Genomic DNA, 22,029 nt, shown 5'->3' on the forward strand with positions numbered 1-22,029 from the left:
CGGGCGGCGGGTCGCTCTGACCGATGACGAAGGACGAAAAGCACGGAAAGGAAAAGCATCAGAAGAGGCATCGAAACAAAACCGTGGCTCAGATGCGCAGTGGTGTGACATTGCGCTCTCTCCAGTAACTGCACTCATTGGGTGTCCTACCTTAAAATTTACCCGTCGCGTTTCATTCTGTGAGTATAGCACATCTCAGAACTTGAGTTAAGCCGCCGTTAGATATGCACACAAACGTGGAAGCGAAACAGCGCGTTCTATATTCATTCTCACCAATGCCGTGCCGTGCAGCAAAGGCTAGTGTTCGTGTCGACCAATCTGTAACAATTGCCTACTGCGTGTCCTGTGAAGGGAAGCAGACATCGCCCATTGTGCGCCACTGAACCTTCCGTGAAGCTTTCACTCAGTGGAAGGTGATAAGAGGTGGACAATGGAGGAGCTCTACATCTGGTCCTCTTTGCTGGTTGGCTGACGCCACCTGCACGCAGGCTTCGCTGAACTGCACGGAGTTTCCGAGACGGAGTATGGAAGCTTTATTCTTTTTTTCTTTTTTGCACTTGTTCGCGTTTGAAGAGGGGATGTGCGAAATCCTGCAAGTGCGCTTCCCCGCACATTTTGTTTGACCCACACACGATGGCGGGCGTCACCCCAGAGTTAGAAATAAACCACAAGCTGGTTCCACCCGTCCTTGCCATCATCTCTTACTGACCAAGCCCTTGCTGCTGGCAACCCAACCTCGGCTAAATGACGGCGTGAGCAGGAGGTCGGCCATCTTGTGTAAGGCGACCTAATAGAGTTTAAAGACTTTGCCATATATGTCATTTGTACTGACTGACCACACTGCTTTGTATCACTGATTGTACATTATACTGTATATTCATATGTGTCATTTGTACTGACTGTAACAGCCCCAAGTAAGCCCCTGTAACAACCCGCAAGGGCTAACAGTATTGGAAATAATAATAAATAATAATAACCACACTGCTTTGTATCACTGATTGTACATTATACTGTATATTCATATATGTAATTTGTACTGACTAACACACTGGTTTGTATCACTGATTGTACATTTCGCATTACACGTTTTCCCTTATACATTTGTACATTGCACACACCAAAGTGTACAAACTTTATTTTATTATGTCCCCGTTGTCATGAATACGGGCAAGAACCTTGTCAAGCTGCAAAAAAGCAGCTTTTAGTTCTTGTCCCAGCGTTCATTTTTTGTAAATGAATGAATGCGAAATAAAGATTGATTGATTGATTGATTTCGCACATCACCTATTTGCGCTTACAGAACACGTGTTTTTTCCCGATTCAGTGCGCGCTCCTCGACTATACCTGGGCTGTTCTTCCTGCTCTTCATCCTCCTCCCTCACGCTGTCCTGACGCGTCAGCGTCGCCGTCGCCTTGACGTCGGGCGACGCAGGCACCGTCGTCGACGTCGTCCCTCCGGCTGCCGATCCCGCTGTTGACGACGCCGCCGGCGCGGTGGCGCTGGCGGCGGTGGCCTCGTTGCCGAAGCCGCTGTCGCTGCTCCCGTGCAGCAGGCTCCCGGGCGGTGGCAGCCTCGGCGGGGGCAGCAGCGGGAACGGGCACGGCGACGTCATGGAGCGGCGCGGGGGCCTCAGGGTTCCGCAGCCCGCCACGGGGGTGTGCCGGCCGTACACGGGATGGATGGTGGCAGGGGCGGTGGCGGAGGTGGAGGAGGGGGTGGCGCCGCAGGAGGATGAGCAGCCGCCCGAGGGGATTCCTGTGGCTGAGGAGGCTGCGCCGAAGGGCACGCGCCTTAGGCTTAGCGCCGCTAACCCTAACACCCGAGGGCGCCCCAATGTCTTTCAACGGCGAGAGAAACAGACGACACGTGAAAAGGGACTACACGGGCATGCACCTAGCTCTGCCGTCTGTCTTTTTTTTTTTTCCCGTGTTGAGTAGAACGAACATGAACCAATAAAGGCATGCGCGTTGGACTATAGTCACTGCTAATCCTCAATCAGAGCTAAATTATTAACGAATTTAAGAATGAATCATGCTGTACTTGGCTGTTCGAATAAAGGCGTCGTCAGTAAAGTATACGTAATCAATAACGTAAAGTGGCTATGTTTCCTTTGACGAGAACAGTCTGCTTTACAAAAATGTTTCAAACGTGTTGCGTTTGAACAAAGCGCTGCGTATGTCGTTATCAGCGGTGCTGCTGCCGTTGATATCACTGACGTTCCGGCAGTCCATAAAAGGCAATACGTATACGAACAAGCTCAAATTCTTTAAACTCTCCATCGGAACAATTCGGTACTGACAGTGCAATCATCCGCTGGTAACCTCGGAAGCAGGGGAGGGCACGTTGAATACCCCCCCCCCCCTCCCCGTGGCCAACTTAACCGAGAGTGCCCCCCCCCCCCCCCCCACTACAGCGTGCATCATAATCAAATCACTGTTTTGTCACGTAAAACTCCCGAATTCGATTCAATTAAAAGGGCGAGCTTCTCACCTGCTGAGGAGACGCCGGAAGAGGAGGATCCTGCTTCTCTTCCTCGTCCTCTTCCGGGAGAACCGGAGGCCGGAAGTAGATTGGGTTGTACCCCTCGATGATGGGGCTCGTTGGCGACGTCCTCGCCACCCGGGTCCAGCCGTAGGGGGAAGGACGGCTGCGGCATATCACAGCGACCGCGGTTTTGGCGGATTGCGCAGAGAACGTGGCACGGCTTTGGTCCGCCACGGTATATTGGCCGTTACGTGGTTGCGTAATCGGAACGATAGCCACGATTACCGTCGGCCCAGAAAGTCCATTGTAGAACGAAGGCTCCTCCATGTCCTGTCATTTCCTATCCTGTCCTGCCTATATCTTGTAAGAGTCTCTGGCGTTTCATATCAGGGTTCTGGAGCCTTACGACATTGGATTGTGTGTTAGATATCTTAGAAGTTTTTGCGTTCCCCTACCATAGGTTTTTAGTAACGTGTATCCTCCCTAAGCAGATTCATCTACGGCTCCTGCGCTTGAGCAGTTTATAATCGCATAATTGCAGCTAATTTTATGTCATCGTTATCATCATCACCATCATCATTTTGTAAGCTTACTGCAGGAGGAAATCTTTTCGTCGCAATCCCCATTTAACCTATTCCTGCGTCACACAACCCCAGACTACGCCTACGAAGTTCCTAATATAATAACTTAATACCTTGTCGTCCTCGACGCGTTTACCTTTTCTAGGTGCCCATTTGGCTACTGCAGTAGATTAGTGCATATCGCAAGACACCCGTTATGATGAACTGACTAAACCTCCAACAAATAAACCAGAGACAAACAGTATGTCAGTCTAGTCTCGTTTACAGTTCATTCTAAACACCAGTCGCACATCCTTCGCTGTAAAACGTAGGTTTACCAACGAAAAAAAATAAAAAGAAGTCCGAATTTTCCCTTCTCGGACTTTGCTCCGAAACCGTTACCCTGATTATGTCATGTTGACGTCACTGATTTGAAAGTAATTTCACGTATTTCAGTCGTTTTCGCGACAGGAAAGACGAAACATGATTGTTTAGAGGTCTGTCTTATTTATTATGAATCGAATGTAAGCATTCTGACGTCAGTAGAAAGAAAGAAAACATCGAACACACGCATCCAAAACTTATGACGTCACGGGAAGCTGGTGATCATGTTGAATAGCGGCATCGTTGTCCAATACCTCAGCCTCTACGCCCTGTCTGGCTTGCCAAAGCTACGCTCACGATAGATCTATCATGTTCCCAATTCTAGAAGTGTTTCACATCAACCTATGTCAACTCGCCTCCGTATTCTAGAACTTTCCTGCACTCAATACTCCATCTCAACTCAAGGAATTTCAAGAAATTCGATAGCAGCGCCACCACTCGAAAGCAGGTGTCACTGCACTTCATGGTTACCCATGGCAATTCTTGAGAAGTGTAGCGTCTTCATCACTGAGGGGCGATGCTGTGCCCAATTCGGTGGAGTGGAGGAAGAGCCTGGAGTCGAAGATCGCTCGAGAATACGGGGGTTAGTTTTTTTTTTTTGTGTGTCCCTGTGGCTCCATCGGCGACGCAATACTGGTCAAGAAGCCGGGGACGGACAAGAAACAAAACATTGAACACACGATAAAGATGCACATTCTAGAACGACAGAAACCTGAGCTAGTTGGTAATGATTCATTATGCAAAAAAGAGGTGAGGCGTGGAGACAGGACACAAGAGTAGAGAAGTGGACAACACGAACGCCGGCGCTCGTGTTGTCCACTTCTCTGCTCTTGTGTCCTGTCTGCACGCGTCACCTTTTTGCATAATGCACATTCTAGATTGTAATTCGATCCCATAACTTGCGCTGAGACAACCCTGTCCAAACTTTCTTTCCCGTGCCTTCCGTGTGCCGGCGCCTGTCGCATAAGTTACGGAACACGAGCGCTGAATTGAAGCATCCGCAGCGGCTCAAAGTCCACTCCAGAAATGTCTTAAGCTGTAGTGCGATGGCTGCGTTACAAACCTAAGCTGCGCTAATGAGCAAGCAGCAGTAGTCTACGATAGGGGTGAACAGAATAGCGGCACGCTTAAAGCAGGCAGGTGTGCGTGTGTGTGTGTGAATGCAATAAAAGAAAAACGTGGATCGCAAGAACGCACGCACTGCTGCGGAGATTTTCCCTCGAGTGTACGTACGAATCGTTCATTGCTCGTGACTTTGCACTCATTGAAAGGTACAACCAGTACTTTAGTAGCATATCTAGAATTTCTATTGTTCACTGGGATAATCTCATGTTAGTCGCTAAGACATGTGTAACAGGTAGTTTGCTACGAATAAGAATGCTTGACATGCCATAAAGCGAATGTCCTCGCCACTTCCTAAATAACTTCGATGGGGGCGAAATGCTAAAACACCCGTGTACAGGTGCACGTTAAAGAACCCCAGGTGGTCCAAATTTCCGGAGTCCCCCATTACGGCGTGCCTCACAATCAGAAAATGGTTTTGGCAAGTAAACCACATAATTTTATTTTTTTAACTTTCTAAACGACGTGCTACGAGCGACTCAGTGTGCGAGGCTGTGTTACTCATCTTCCGCAGGGACAGCGAAGAATAAACGCGTATCGTAGTTTTTCTTTTTTTAAGACCACAGCAGTGCGAGCTCCTTTCTTTCCATCTCGTTTCTGTAGCGTGCAAGCGAGCTGTAGCGAGTGTGAGGAAGACAGGGAAGAGAGAAAGGAAAGACGGCGACAGTGCTTACAGCGTCAGCAAAGCTGGACAGTGGACGACGCGGGGCGGGGCCCGGGGGTAACATGAAGTCGCTGGCGAAGTAGGTGCTGCGAGGTCGCCAGCGACCCAGGCCAGACGAACCTCCGGAGGACTCGGACGATGATGACGGCACTGCCGCAGAACTGTCCGAGCCACTATAAGCGAAGGGTTGAAGGGGGGAGGAGGTCGCGAGAGGGCACGAAGCAAAAGCAGGTCTTTAAGCAACAGGCCTTAGATGCGGGCTCCGAGGCGTTCGCGACCGCCAGCAGACCTCGCGCATCGAGACACCACGAGCACACATCACGGCACCCGACATCACATCAGGGCATGACGCTTCATATCACCAGAGCACTTCCGATTCACGTAAGGGTACATAACCTCACAGCTGGTCACCAGACCTTATGTCCGGCCACCAGTTTTCAAGACAGAGGGCTACACATTAGAACATCACGGTTCCGACATTTCGTCAGGACACCGAGCCCTAGATCTGGGCATCGGGCCTTACGTCGGAACGTCATACTTTACAAAATCGTGGTACATTGAGTCTTAGCAGGGTACCATGCTTCACGTTAGGATTTTATGCCTTAAATGAGACTACCAGACCTTTCACTGGGCCACCACAACTTGTGTCAGGACACCAGATCTCACATCAGGGCACTACAGGTCATCACCAGAGCATCACAGCAGTCACACTGCAGTCTGAACTCTTATTTCATACAACGAGCAAAAAGACAAGGACACCGGCTAGAAAGTTGTAAGCATTTGCAACTGGAAGCTTATATTTAAGGCGGTGCGTACGATACCGAACTGTGAAGAAAGTTGGTAAAATGCAATTATTATTTATTGCTCGGTTTAATTACATTATTATGATTCACCTCCGGACAAGGCCAATTGCGAAGCATCGTAGAAATCAAGAACTGAAATGGACTCTGCATAATTCCGACATAGGCCTCGCACGAGAAAGTCGGAACGTCTCGTCACCTGACTAAAGCACATTGTTCGAATTTCTAGTGACACTCATCATGGAACTTGCCGAAGTACTTCGTCAGTCCACGTCACCCAACTAAATCACATAGTTCAGTTTTATAGTGATGCTCGCCCATGAATCTTGCCGAAGTACTTCGTCAGTTCGACTTACAGCGTAAAGATGAAAGCAAAACGTGAGCACTGAGACACGTAACAGTACCCAACACCGTCAAACAAGGGATGTCTGTGGGGCCAAACTTTCGACAAGGGGACATGTCTTTATCAGGGCAGAGACATGTGTTGCCCACATGTATATGACGAAACTTAGTTGCCGCGAGTAGCAGTCAAAAGGCAGTTAGTTGTTGTTCCTTGATCATTTATCAAACGTGTCCTTCGTCAAGGAAACTTGTCATACTTGTCATTTGTCAAAAAAAGTTGTCAAAGACAAGTCCGCTTGTCTAAACCTTAGCTGCAGTGACACGGCTTATTCGACCACTACTAATGATTTAAATACTCCATCACCCTGCGAACTATCTTTCTTGGTTTAATCGTCCACAACATGCTATAGATGAGCTTTAGTTTATCTGTTCTGTCAGAGAAGTGTGGATGGGTCAGTGGGAACAAGGCTTCCAAGCGTGCGAAGAGCTCTAGTTCCTTTACGTTGGAAGCTTCAAAAAAGCGCACGATTGTACAAACATTTTTTTCGAGGCTGCGATTGTCTCCGCCTGCTCGAATTGATAGTGTAATTGCTAGTGATGTGAAGACAGTGAGGTTAAGAAAAGGAAACAACTTTTGGATTTCTATACAAAAGCTTAAATAAATCGCAAAATAAGAGTGCGACCGAAAGTTTCGTAGATGTTAGTGTTGAGCGACAGCGTTAAGTTCGTCCTATTGAAATGCAATTCGCTTGCAGCAAAAGAAAACGAAAAGAGAGCGGGTGGGGGGCGAGGGGCATAAGCACAGAAAAGAGGCACGCAGGACCGGTGGCAAGTGATAGGATTTTCAATTAATAGTATTCCTATGTACTAGTCACAACCTGACCTGCCTGCTCCTTTCAGTTGCTTACGTCCCTTTTGGGATGAAGGCGAAATGAATCTCAATGAAATCGCCTAGATGTCCATACTGACATTGTGGGGACAATATTTATGGATAGACAACAGGCTCAATGTAGCCGGAATTCCACCAAAGAAAAAACGGAGATCTAGGAAGATGCGCCGGTGACATATATTTGCAAAACAAAATAGGGGACGGACGTCGTACCTGATGAAGCTGTCGAAGTCCGATGCATCTCCCGGGTCGTGCGGTTCCGTGTAGGCTATGGGGAACCAGCCACACCTAAGGCACAAAGAGAGATAGAGAGAGAGAGAGAATCGAGTGCGTTTCCGAGAGTACATATTAAGGCGGACATGATTGCTGAAGACGAAATAGTTAATGTTATTCCATACATGAAGGACAAACAGTTAAGTAGAAGACTATTTCTCTTCGATATGTACTATGGCATACTGCCTCACGTGTTCTACTTATCGGTGTGCGTCCCACAATGCCGCTATGTGTAGTTGAGTTAATCGGTTTGGCTTACCTTCTGAACAGTACCGGAGAATGTATAGAATGCGACAAAGACAGGTGCATTGCACGTTAGCCGGGAATTGTTTCTTCACCGTAAAAACAATAAATACTTGCTTTCAAGAAATCAGTTGGAGGCAGCGACAGTAAAGATAGAGAGAGAGAGAGAGACAGAGAGAGAGAAAACAAGGAGAGGAAAGGCAGGGAGGTCAACCAGACGAGCGTCCGGTTTGCTACCCTACACTCGAGGCAAGGAAAAGGGGGAATAAAAAGAGGAAAAGAAGAGAGAGAGATAGCAAAAGTAGGAAAGGCAGGGAGGTCAACCAGACGATTGTCCTTTTTGATATCCTACACTGGATGTAAGGGAAAGGGGTAATAGAAAGAAGAAAAGAGGAAGGAAGTGATCACTGTCTGTGAAGTGCCGTGACAAAGACGCAAGGGAGCCAAATATGCGACACGATCTTGTCGATTCCGGATAGAAAAATCATTTTTTTCATTTTTTTTCATAGTACGACAAGAGCTGTGATTACACCCTACAGACCTTTCGCCTCCACAAGTTTTGCATTTCTCTAGCCAATCGATCTGGGGGTCTGCATAAAACACGAGCTTTGATATTTAGGCACCTTAGTTTTCATAAAGCACACTGAGTTGTGCCCAAATACAAGAGCTACGTATTATGTAGGTACGATGACTGAACAAAAGAAAAGGAACAATAAAGGAAAAGAAACTAAAGGTGCCGCAGAACTTGAAACGCATGGACTATCATCTGTTACCACACTATCGATTGCACGTGGGAACCTATGAGCTGCTTTGTATCATTGTGTCCTTGTGCTGTTGACGATTCAAGCTGGTAACTTGTAAGCCTGTATTTATTCAGTGCAGTGAAAAATATTTAATCTGCTGGTGCTGCTTTTGCTTGTGTCGTCTCCCACGTGAGTTCTCTCTCAGGTGTCCTTATTTAAGCAGCTTTATGCAGAGTGAGTAAATCAACGGTCTGTCCGTATTGTTCTGACGCTGACATTGTCTCATATTTATCCCTGCACGATGTATCACGCTTGCCGAATATCACGCTTGCCGATTGAGTTTCTTAAGGCATTAAAATTACGATTCGTTGGTAGAACTGCACTGACGCCAAGAGGATAAGCAGTAGGGCTAACGTAGGACCACGATCACCCCCAGTGAGGGCTTCGTGGTTCCAAGTTCTTAGGTAATACATGTACACGAAACATTCCTGGATGGTGACTCCAGATGAGCCGGTAGACTTTCTTGACGAATGAGTGCGCTAGTGCAAGCTGGAGCATCTCAGCTAGTTTGCCGGCAGTCACCACCTCATGAACACGTACGATCACTGTCCGGGATAACTCGCAAGATTCTGTTGCGATAAGCCAGGAGATTAAACCTTGAGCTCATTTTAGCCATTTAAGCGGTTACGAAACTTCTCGCTCTCGAAGCACAAGTCAATGCACTGTAACGTTAGTGTATCGATAATCCGGTCGTACGGCGACGTACCGTCATCATAAACTTAAACGCGAATAATTACGATAACGTTTGCTTGATTATGGCTCTAGGACATATACTTGGGAATACTCCATGCTTGGAGTCTGGCCACACTTCCATGAAATCGTGCGTAGTAGGCATTCACACCAATATTTTCTTTTTTTTTTTTTCGTTCGTGCTTCACGGAGCGGAAGCCAGTCTCGAAGGCCACGTCTTCGTGTGCTGCAAGCGCCGAAAACGAACTGCAGGATCCGGAAACACGTCATGGTCACCATGTTACGGACACCACTCACTTATCCCCTTCAGGCACGAATTACGTTCAACTGTCGATAAATGTGTGAAATTCGCATAATGTTATGCCAAGGTGGGGCCTGGACACTCCATAGAAAGCAAGTCAAGGTGGGATGAGAATAAATCTGCATTTTATAGACAGCCACCATAATTACATAGTGATTAATTATTCATTGATTGTACAGTCAGTCATGCTATGTTTATTCCTTAAAAATAATGAATCATCCGCTCGAATTGCAAGCACAGGTTAATTATTGGGTGGAAGCACTACAAGGAGGGAAAAAAAAATCTTTTTCAATTACTACCAAAACGCCCCACTACAAATGTCCCGTCAAACACGCTAGTGCCCTCACCAAAGAGGTCGTCCGAAGCAACAAAATTCAATCAGAGATGAAATATGTGTACTTTAAGGAAGCAGAATGTTCAATTTACTCAAAGCTTAATATTCGTTGTCCATTCCTCGCAACCACTGCACAGTAATGGCAAAAGTAAGTCGTGTCCACAAACGTGTCCGCCGTGACTGAAGGGGTTATGCCGATGCCGCACGTGTCACAGCCGTCGATATGATTCTCGACTCGACGTTTCCCGCCGGCGTCGATCCGAGACGTACCTGTTGTTCCTGAGGTTGACGCCGTACTGCCACCCCTTGTTGCGGCCTCCGACGAGCGCGATCACGTCCCCCTCGTGGAAGCTGAGCTGGTGCTCGCCGCTCGACAGGTACGCGTACAGGGCTCGAACCCGCGGCCTGTCGCCCGCCGTCACGCCCAGCGCCATGCCTCCCGCCAGGGGGCTCCCGCCTCCGCGGCTCGGGCTCACTGTGGGTTGTAACGGGTGCACTTACAAACACAGTTGCTCCCGATGAGGCTTTGCTTTTTATATCTTTTTAGCAAAGAACAGAAGAAAAAAGAACGAGAAGGCACTCCCAGCATAGACGGCACTCTGCTTCATCTTCTGACGACGAACTGCGGGAGAAGGGGAGACGCAATATCTGCCAGGTCTTTGCGAATGCTCTGACAAATAGAAAAAAAAAAGTCAACAAACAGTGAAGTTATGTTGCATCCGCCACATTCGGTCCAGTGCGTGGGCCGTGTGGTCATTTGCTATTACTGCCCAACTCACATTAGAAACATTTACAGATCATTTAGAAGAAACAGTCGTGACCACAACTTAGTTTTTTTTTACTTCGCAAGAGCAGTTGTGCTATGACCAATGTGTTATTGACAAATTGTAAATGTTCATGTTTTTCTATGCTAAATTCTTGTTTGTTCGTTGCTATTTTCCTCTCATTGCACCTTTTTGATGATTATGTGCCCACTACTGTAATAATCCCTATTGGAATTGACAGTATTGCGAAATAAATAAATAAAAATGAATGAAATAAACATATTTCGTTCCTTGCTGTCACGAGTAAGCGACGACGTCATAGTTTTTCGCGTGCACATCGGGTCTAGTCCTCAGCAGGTAGTATACAGCTGCCACAGCCGTCGCCGCCGCCACCGCAACCAATAACAACAATCACGCCAGAGGTGTAGCAGGCGCCCCTACCAAGTGCCAACCCTAAAAACCACGATAACTACAACACAAGAGACTACAAACACACGCACACACACACAAAAGAAAGCAATGACCACGACATCGAGTGCGAGGAGAAAGCACGTCCCGGCAAAACGCGCACCGTATTCGGCCGAGTCGAGGCTCGCCGTGGACGAGGCGAGGTTGAAGTCCGACTTGGCCCTCGCCATGCTGGACCTCGGGGGCAGGCCGTACGGGTCGGCGATGAGGGAGCGCAGGTCGACGCAGCTGTTGTCGGTGCTGCGCGGCAGCCTGCGCGACAGGCTGCCCCCGTACGAGCACTCCGGGTCGGACAGGATGCCCGAGCAGGCGTACTCGCTGCTGCACCGCACGGGGAGCTGCGAGCGACGTCGCGGACGGGTGAGAGACAGACAGACGACTCGATGCCGAGGAGGCAGAGGGCGTTGATTCAATAGATAGATAGATAGATAGATAGATAGATAGATAGATAGATAGATAGATAGATAGATAGATAGATAGATAGATAGATAGATAGATAGATAGATAGATAGATAGATAGATAGATAGATAGATAGATAGATAGATAGATAGATAGATAGATAGATAGATAGATAGATAGATAGATAGATAGATAGATAGATAGATAGATAGATAGATAGATAGATAGATAGATAGATAGATAGATAGATAGATAGATAGATAGATAGATAGATAGATAGATAGATAGATAGATAGATAGATAGATAGATAGATAGATAGATAGATAGATAGATAGATAGATAGATAGATAGATAGATAGATAGATAGATAGATAGATAGATAGATAGATAGATAGATAGATAGATAGATAGATAGATAGATAGATAGATAGATAGATAGATAGATAGATAGATAGATAGATAGATAGATAGATAGATAGATAGATAGATAGATAGATAGATAGATAGATAGATAGATAGATAGATAGATAGATAGATAGATAGATAGATAGATAGATAGATAGATAGATAGATAGATAGATAGATAGATAGATAGATAGATAGATAGATAGATAGATAGATAGATAGATAGATAGATAGATAGATAGATAGATAGATAGATAGATAGATAGATAGATAGATAGATAGATAGATAGATAGATAGATAGATAGATAGATAGATAGATAGATAGATAGATAGATAGATAGATAGATAGATAGATAGATAGATAGATAGATAGATAGATAGATAGATAGATAGATAGATAGATAGATAGATAGATAGATAGATAGATAGATAGATAGATAGATAGATAGATAGATAGATAGATAGATAGATAGATAGATAGATAGATAGATAGATAGATAGATAGATAGATAGATAGATAGATAGATAGATAGATAGATAGATAGATAGATAGATAGATAGATAGATAGATAGATAGATAGATAGATAGATAGATAGATAGATAGATAGATAGATAGATAGATAGATAGATAGATAGATAGATAGATAGATAGATAGATAGATAGATAGATAGATAGATAGATAGATAGATAGATAGATAGATAGATAGATAGATAGATAGATAGATAGATAGATAGATAGATAGATAGATAGATAGATAGATAGATAGATAGATAGATAGATAGATAGATAGATAGATAGATAGATAGATAGATAGATAGATAGATAGATAGATAGATAGATAGATAGATAGATAGATAGATAGATAGATAGATAGATAGATAGATAGATAGATAGATAGATAGATAGATAGATAGATAGATAGATAGATAGATAGATAGATAGATAGATAGATAGATAGATAGATAGATAGATAGATAGATAGATAGATAGATAGATAGATAGATAGATAGATAGATAGATAGATAGATAGATAGATAGATAGATAGATAGATAGATAGATAGATAGATAGATAGATAGATAGATAGATAGATAGATAGATAGATAGATAGATAGATAGATAGATAGATAGATAGATAGATAGATAGATAGATAGATAGATAGATAGATAGATAGATAGATAGATAGATAGATAGATAGATAGATAGATAGATAGATAGATAGATAGATAGATAGATAGATAGATAGATAGATAGATAGATAGATAGATAGATAGATAGATAGCGCCATGTTTTTCAATACTTCCCAGCAGTCACAGTTTTATACATGCATAAACGCAAAAAGCATCCGCGTGCGTGCACAAACACAGCAAATTGTTGCATACCTAATGCAACATTTTGTTTAAAACTATTCATTTGCAAAATCGGAAGACGGTTAGACGTCAGAAGGACAACGTTCTCGCAAATTCATACACAAACCATCATTCTGGCAGACCCACCCTACTTACAGCTGCCGTAGATCGAACAACGCCAGAGTTGTCTGTAGTAATTTTTAAACATTCCAGGGCTTTACGTGCCGGAACCACGATGCGATTATCAGGCACGCCATGGTCTCCGGGTTAATTTTGACCTCCTGGGGTTCTTTAACGTACACCCAACGCGCGGTATACGAATTGTTTTGCATTTCGGCCCCATCGAAAGGTGGCCGCCGCGGTCGGGATTCAATCGCGCAACCTCGTGGAAAACTGCATACGGCAAGTACATAGCTGTGAGAAACCAGACCTGGACCGGTATTCTCGGTCGATAGCTTTTGAGGCAGATCACCTTCAGCGGACGCAGAATGGCAACGCCAACGGTGAGAACGCCTGCGGATCCAGTGACGCCACGTGACGCAAAAATAAAATACGTCCTAGGAAGTAATCGGCGAATAGCGTTATTTTACGTCCTGCTTCAATACTCATCGGCCCTTCGATGGCCGCACGCGAAGGATGACTGAAATGGCAGGAATTCCTCGTGGCCCAGTACCCGAAGTTCAGGCACCGTGTTGAAGATCTTGCTGATGGACTCCGGTAGCGTCTCCCTGGTTCTGACAATGTCCAGCCAACCCTCGACGTTCTGCTGCAGCAGAGCGTGTCCCTGCAAAAAAGAAATCCACATGCGGCGTTACGGACGGTTGTCGTGCGGCCATTTACCGTATAGATCGGAATATAGGCCGACTCCTTGCCTTGAAGTTATATAAAAAAAAGAAAAAAAAATATTTGGTTAGCGTGGTTTCTATAGAGAAACCATTTTGTAATACAATTGTTAACTTAAACGAGTTAATCCTGTCTGCCAACCCTATCCCGAACTCGCGGTAAGAATGCGCTGTTGTTCCCCTTACTTTTTTAACGTTTCACTCTTTTAGCATTGAAACACACGAAGTTACAAAGTAACTAGAACCCCATGTATTTCGTCCCACCCCCACTTTAGGAAATAACATCTCGAAACTGCTGTCCCCCTGGGGATTATTTTCAAGTGGATGCGTTTTGCAAACTCAAAGAATAAATTCGTAAATTGCAACGTGTGTTGCCAAGTAATGAATCAATAAGTTACTTAATGAATGTTTGTTATTTGTTGGATATGTGTTTCGATTTCTTGTGCTAGTACTGTCCGCCTCTTCGAATAATCAAGGGCAAGAATTACGCTATCTTCCATAGCTGATTAAAAAAATATATAAGTCCGGGAAACTTAAAAATGATCATCCCGTATGTACACGTGAAGTAACTTCTATTTCATTACCGTATATAATTACGCTTCAAAGCAAACTCGCGGCGTCGATGCAGGCTGCGTTATTGGCTGTTCTTTGGTTTGCATTTGATACCTTATTTTGTCAGCATTATCCATGCCAGGACTTTCACTATACTTGATACGGGCTGTGCCGCCAGCCGCACGACAGCCTTAGTCGGTTATCACCGTCGCCGCACGACCTAGGGTTTGTCGCAATATTTAACTAAAGGGCGCACCACTGTCTATGCTAGTTTCCTAACGGGAGCTGTGCCGTCATGCGAACGACAATATTTTTTTTTTTGTCACGCTCTGATGTACCCATGTTGCCACGCGATCTATGAAATTTCTGTTATTTAGTTTTATACCAATGGGAACGCGAAACCTGGATGCATGTTTAATATACGAAACGCCTTTTCCTTTGAACACCTCAAACTTCTTCTTTTTTTTCTATTGCATGTCGTGCGACACGTATACAGCAACAATTTATAAGGCACGGTGGCCGCCAAGAATCTGAATTGCGTTAAGCATTGTCGTTGCCTTCCACTTGTACGTAATATATAAAGGGTGTTTTTCGGAGTGTGCTGTAATGAAGACTGTGCTTAACTAGCCCGTTTAATTAAAACGTACACGTACCGTGTGCTGCGCACAGACACGCTATATGTTACTCGCTGCTGAAGCCAAAGTTTATTGAAAAAAAAAGACATTAATTAGTTTCACGTCATCAAGGGTTGCGGGAAACGTGGTCTGTCGGCCGCAGCCTTTCGCCATTTTGTCTCCCACATCTTATAATTTGTCGGAAAGTTTAACCCGCCAATTTAGCCTGGCGGCGGCAAATACCCTTTCGCAGGCTGTCACCACCCTAAAACGGTGCTTGCATGTAGGCTCCCAAAGCAAGGAACGCAGCGAGCTCCCCATAGTGGCATCTTTGTGACTACACTCATTGTTCCTACATCACGCTCAGCAGCCTCAGGGGACGAGTTTCCCTTGCATGTTTTTTTTTTTTTTTTTTTTTAAGCGAAACACTTTTTCTGGTTGTATCGCCTGCTGTTGTGATCGGTGGTCCGCTGTGGTCGGACTTTCAGCACCGACGCAAAAAAAGAAACGAAAAAAAAAGTGCATGTTCTCGCGAAACCGAGTTGAGGGGTCCTCTTCCCTGCGGCGGTAGCGCGAGAGCAAGATGGCCGCTGCCATCCATGCAGGGGCGCTTGTGCCGCTGAAGACAGCACACATGTGAGAAATCTATTTACGCGATACATCCACCTGTGCTACTGTTTTGTGCTGGTTAACGGCTCGCTCTTTCTTTCTCAACTCGAAATACGCGATTAAGTTGTAGTTGGTAGAAAGGTGGGCGAGTCCTGTGTCCTTCCCCTTTCGTGTTGCTGTCGTCTTTACGCGCTGATTCGAAGAAGCGCGCAATGAAACAACGAGCGACACACCTAAATATCCTCATCTGGAGTATATACCTACGCGCCTTCGAGCGTATCATTCTTTAATTAGAGCTAATAGCTCTTACTAGAAGTGTTAGGTTCCTCGCTTACAGTGACAGCCGTCGCCAGTGGTATTTCTGCGCACTTTCTTTTTTGAGAGTTTAAACTTGGAGATTTCGGTATCTATGCGAGAAAACTTGCGAGAGGGTATCGCGAAGGACGAACCCCGGCACAAGCAAAATAAGTGCTGTCGCGTTTCACTTGAAACATTCCGAATATATCTCTCAAAGAAAGACAAAAAAACAGACGAAGGAGCCCTTGCCTTTGCTGTGTAGGCCATGTAGTGCTTGGCGAGGGAACACTGTCGCTCTAGGACGAAGCCAAACCGTCGCCGCTCCTGTGTGATGGCCTGGAAATTGAGAGACAAGCACAATATCGCTGTGTGAGAAATATGCAGACGCGAACAGCAGCAAAAAAGAAAAAAAAAAAGGTTTTATTCGAAGGATGAAGCATCGAAAGCGATAGCAAATCATTAAAGCAAAGCTGGTTCTTTTGATGGGCATTAAACATTGCTGGAGACATCGGCTTACTAAGTAAACACGCATGGTGGCATGGGAACTACACCCGGAGTCAACTTTCGGCGGCAGCGCAGCCAAAGCTACGGGGACGAAGCACACATTTTCTTTCTTTTTTTTTTTTTACTGCGCATATGAGTGTAGTCAGCGAATGTAAGCAACTGGAGAGCTACGTAGCGTAAAACAAACCGCACGAAGCAATGTTGTTCTTATATGCGTGACGCCGTTTCGCATTTTAAAAATTGTAGTATGCCTAACGGCAAGCTTCTTAATAATAATAAAAAAGAAGAAATAAACAAAATAAAAGGATATATCCCCAGATAATCTATATGTCTGATACCCGCACTACCTTCGATGTTCCATCGCACGACTTGAAAATACGAGTACCATAACCAGCCCCCTGTATGTCTTAGACTTTCCTTTTTTCTCGCGTTTTCACCTAAGTTACTTTTGAGAACGTTTCACGTGACATAAAGCGACACCTAGGACATCCGTTACTACACTCGCCTGGTGATGAAATTTTTCAAGACTGCATTTGTACTCATTTTATGGAGAAAGGTTGCCTCCAAGAAAATCAAGGGCGAAGTTTTGGTACGCGTTTATTTTGGCACCTAGACAAACGTGCCAAAAATATTAGTACGACGTTGCGAATTGAATTACGTTCTTGTACAGAAGAATTTCCTCGAGCTCACTATGTTGCTTGTAGCTGTCTCCGTCTCTCTGTCTTCCTTTTTATTCTTTCTTTCTTACAAGATCCACCCACTAAACTGCACAGCACCATCTCTCTGTGTCTCTGCGCTCCAAAGCATACGGTTCCCGAGAGACGCCGACATTCAGAGAGTTCGTTTGCGCCACGAAGTCACGGAAATGAGCGAACGTAATTGGCTGGCGCCTCTACACAAATTCCCTCCGAAGCTGGACAGCGGTGTATATTCGCCACATGAGGTCTCACTTCGTCACTGACGATAGTGTCCTCTCAAACGTGCGAAACTGCGTTGCAGCGTCTCCGCGATCAATTGTCTAAGAAGTACTCAGATTTTAAATAAAAGAAAAAATCTCGCATTCTTTTTTCTTTTCTTTTCGCGGGCGATCAATTCCTGCGAGACATTTTACTCCATTCCGAGAAGACAAAGAAAGTAAAGCAAGCCTCGATCGATGTCCGACTTAACCGCGATAAATGCCGGCCAAAGTGCCCGCACCGTTTCCGCAAGGGGGCAGGTAAGTAGCGATCGGTTACGAAAGCTATGCGGCGTAGGCAGGCTACATTGTCGCGAAGGAAATGGGCGGGCGAGCGGTAGTGCGGACTTTACGCGAACTGTCGTGCCCAGTGGGGAGAGAGGGAGATACACTTTCACAACTGCCGTTTCGGTCTAGGAGACAAGCGACGGGACACCACGTGACCCATCCTATATAGAAGGAGCCGCACGCCTGGCGACCGCTTATCTCTATACCGCTGGACACCGCCGCCTCCAATTTATAACGCTTACGAGCGGTCTCGGCCAAAATCCGTGCAGTTCCGTGGAGGAGGCTCCCGAGCGCGCTGAGCTGGCGACCGTATAGAGATGGCATTAGAATGTACTGCTGACGTTGTTTCAGTAGCTGTTGCGTTACGTGTTCCTCCGCGACACAAAAAGTAACGCCGGCGATTTTCCACACCACTTCTCTAGCGCTCGACGTTCCTCGGTGCGAAGGAAAGTACATTGCTGACAAGTTTGCACAAGGATTGTTACTGCGTTTCGCTTTCGGCAACAAAAAGTGGCGTAAAGTGAAAGTAGTTGAATGGACGGCGTTTGATTTGTAAGTTCGTTTTGAGGGAAAGTAGCACCGACGAATTTCGAAACAGCTTCTGCTGCAGGCTCGTTGGTGCGAAAGGCAGGACACCGTACGGCTTGCGCTGCGCTTGCGAAGTACATTCTGCTAGCGTGGCAGAAAGTAGTGCGGATGCGTTTATGGCGCAATTGCATGTGAGTGCTCGCTTGCGCAACGAAGTAGTCCCGACTCATTTCGACACGCATTCCACAGCGTGTATTTGATCGTACGAAACATTAGTGAGAAGATTGTGCAGCATTCTTTAGCTCACCTTCTTAATGCGCGATAGAAAATTAGAACGGCGGAATAGTACAGCGCTCGCTCGTGTGCATGCCTTTGCTCGAGAAAAAGTAGTGCGTACGTGTTTATTCAGCGCTTGCACATCGCACTTGACTGCGCTAGCTGGAGTCATCACTCCTCTGTTAGGCTATACTCGCGAGCTGACGATTTACATAGTCGCGGATACATTCATGCATTCGCCGCGACTTCGTGCATGTTCTTATATATGAGCGAGGCTGCTCACGAAAACACGGCAAAAGTAGTTCCGGAGCTTCCAAAATGTTTTGTCTACACTTACATGGAACATTCAGTAACAGGAGATTAGGTAGATTCGACAAGGTTGCGGACAGCCTGTGCTGCAACATCAAGCTGTGTGGCGCACTTCATCGCAATATTATGTTGCGCGGCATAAAATAGTCCTGGTGAAGGTGCAGGCGACAAAACTGTGTAGAGCCCGTGTTGCAGCGTCTTCTTGGGCAGCAGAAAATAGTGCCGGCGATACTCAACAGCGCTTGCGTATTACGTTTCTTTGCATCGAAAAGAGAGCGAAAAAATGCAGCAAATGCAATTGAACGCTATGGATTTCGTACTTTTCGTCATCTGCTTATACCCTGCTGCCTTTAACAGAAGACATGGCAGTCGCCAACACGCATGCGTTGCGGAAGAACACTAGAGTGCCACATTGCTTTCACTATCCTAACGCGCACACACAACCTAAACCTAAAAATTGCGGACAAGCTTGTGTGGCAGTGAAGCGATATACTTACAGGGGGCGTGTAAAACTGTGCACCTTCTAGTGGACTAAGTAGGTCAGCAGAGTTTGAACGCACTTCTGTTTCGGCGTGCTGTTCTGGACACCATGGAATCTCGTCATGTTGGCTCACGGGCCCGTAGCAGGCCCGTGAGCCAATCAGAAGAAGCAAAATGGCTAATTCGACAACATGTCGGTGTTTAACAGTGTAGGTAACCTTCGAGGAAATCGCTTGCGTGTAGACTCCCTATTACAGTGTCCGGAACCCGAAGGTCTAGGTTTGCTATTTGTGTATATTGCCAAAATTCTGCCATATTTCGAAATATGCAGTTGCGGCGCTTTGAGCCAATCAGAGAGGCCGTGGCAGCCCAGTGGGCCAGTCAGAGCAAAGACTATGGCGAATTCGACCATATGGCGGAATTTGACAGTGTCCAGAATGGTGCGCTAGTCTAGGGGCCTCGGTTTCTAAAAGCAGGTACTGAGCTTGTGTGGCTTGCTACTCACCATTTTCGCATCTGAGAAAAAGGCGGAAGTGCGAAGCGAAAGCATAAAGCTAAGCTTCAACAGTGTGTTATGTATTCTACGCCTTTCTAATGTAAGTATTGAAGTCAGTGGTGTGTGTTCATTTTTTCCAGCTCCCCAGCTTAAACAAACGCGTACGAGACTGTGGGTACTATATTGTTAGGAGCGCCTGCCACGCGTGCGCTCCGCCTTCGGTAGCTTTACCTTCACTGCCAGGCTTACGACATCGCTGTACGGTTTTAGTGTGGCTACGCCCAGGCCGGGACGATTGCGTACGACACGGCTCATGGACGCTTGGCGCCTTCATCGGGGGAGCTCGCGGCTGTGTAGAGAAACAAAAGGAAAGTTCAGCGCGTCAGACAGCATTCAGAGCGAGGTGAGAGAATACTGCGATTGTCTCGGGTCCGGGACAATTTTACGGTGGGTGACTTCTGGGCGCGCCTACTGCCGTCCAGACGTATCTGCCATGGAGTGAGAGTGCGAGTGAGTTAGAGAGGGTGATGGAGAGTGAGAAAGAGAGAGAGCCCCTCGAAGAATGTCCTTTCGAGTGGCCGTCGGTGGTTCCGCTCGAGAGGTGAAGATTCGGGCCGACTCCGCGCTCCATTAATTCTTTGCGTGTGTGCTGATGGAAGGCCCAGACCGTGAGAAAACGCCCTACCCTCTCTTCCCGCTCCTCCTCCTCCTCCTCCCAAGCTCCCTGTGCTCTACAGCGCCGGATTGCGAAAGCTCGAACGTGTGGCGAAGAAGCCGTGACTCCGCCTCAGGTGCGGTTTCTTAGATGCGCGGAAAACTGAGAAGTGGTCTTTGGCCCAGGAAGATGAGACCGCGCGCGCTGCCGCATTATTCAAGCAAGGTTTTCGGAAATGTGAGAGGTCTAATAGGTTTCCGAGTACGGAAGAATTCGCCATCCACCTGACTCTCGCGAAGCGATGAAGAGTGGGATACCATTCCGAAGCACGCGAAAAACTAGTCGGGTCCTCTCTGTAGCAAATGACGGGATTAACGTTCTCAAACTGCGCGCCACAATGAAGGAGGGGCCAGAGAGGGGAATTTCGATGAATTCCAACTGCCCAGGTTTCTTTAACGCGCACTTAATCTGGTGCACCTAATCACGAGCGTTTCTTTCTTTTTTCCATTCTCACTTAGTCAGAAGGTCGCAGATTCCTCCGATCGATAATCGAACCCGCGACCTCGTGCTCAGCAGCATGACGTCACAGCCACTGAGCCAATCCGATATAATACGGTGAATGGCAGCTTTCGCTAACTGGAACTTTGCTCCACCTAGCCGACTTCCCCGGAACTTAATTGAATAATTAATTTGCTTCAAGCTTGCAGCGTTTCGAGTCATCGATTAAACCGGCCTCGCACTGCCTTTGACTATAACCTCTCATTAGCTCACATGGTATACAGCGACTGCTCTGTAAAGGCAGGCGTAATTTTCTCCAACCGCAGTGCTTGGTTTCCAAGGAAACTCAAATGGGTCTGCAAAACAGTAATCTGCATGTTGTTATTCTCAGTTTTCTAAAAATTAAAATTAAAAGGGTACCTACCCCTATTCACATAATAGTACTAATCATAAAATATTATCACTAATTATTCGTTACGTAAGCTGTAGCTTACTTACACTGAGGTTTTATTAAAGAACTCGTTGCAGCTATTCGACTGTTTTCTCCTCAGGCCGGGCAGTTCCTAACATCAACACAAACGACATCGTTATAAGAAATGGTCGGTCGGTTGGTTACAGTGTTTTTTACATGCGGTGTTAGCCTGACATCGTTTTTAAAAAGTTGCCGAAGTCGCCAGCTGTGCGCTTGTTAAGGGAAAGAGCACGCTTAAAAGGATTAGACTATGTGTTGAGTAGTCTGCGAAAACTTGCTTTCGGTTTACATATTCATGGCAATTTTCAGTGTTCGATAAAACTCAAACACGAAAGAGAGAAAGAGAGAGAGAGTGTGTGTGTGTCTGTATTTA

General features: G+C 46.0%; 1 protein-coding gene across 5 annotated transcripts in view; it reads right to left on the reverse strand.

The window, feature by feature from the left end:
- The window catches only part of IRSp53 (Insulin receptor substrate 53 kDa), a 234,108-nt gene that overhangs the window by 5,089 nt on the left and 206,990 nt on the right, over window positions 1-22,029 (reverse strand). For 2 of the 5 annotated variants that reach the window (XM_050173608.3, XM_050173607.3), the window contains exons 8-15: window positions 16,445-16,531; window positions 13,955-14,065; window positions 11,226-11,460; window positions 10,161-10,365; window positions 7,460-7,534; window positions 5,226-5,388; window positions 2,492-2,648; window positions 1,345-1,771 (exon numbers count right to left, since the gene is read on the reverse strand). In XM_050173608.3, the coding sequence (XP_050029565.1) occupies window positions 1,345-1,771; window positions 2,492-2,648; window positions 5,226-5,388; window positions 7,460-7,534; window positions 10,161-10,365; window positions 11,226-11,460; window positions 13,955-14,065; window positions 16,445-16,531 (1,460 nt within the window). Of the gene's footprint in view, window positions 1-1,344; window positions 1,772-2,491; window positions 2,649-5,225; window positions 5,389-7,459; window positions 7,535-10,160; window positions 10,366-11,225; window positions 11,461-13,954; window positions 14,066-16,444; window positions 16,532-22,029 lie in introns of those variants that run through there. The other 3 variants (XM_050173609.3, XM_050173611.3, XM_050173610.3) reach the window with 3 other exon arrangements.

Source organism: Dermacentor andersoni, chromosome 8, assembly GCF_023375885.2.
Source record: "Dermacentor andersoni chromosome 8, qqDerAnde1_hic_scaffold, whole genome shotgun sequence".
In the NCBI taxonomy this organism is placed as follows: domain Eukaryota; kingdom Metazoa; phylum Arthropoda; class Arachnida; order Ixodida; family Ixodidae; genus Dermacentor; species Dermacentor andersoni.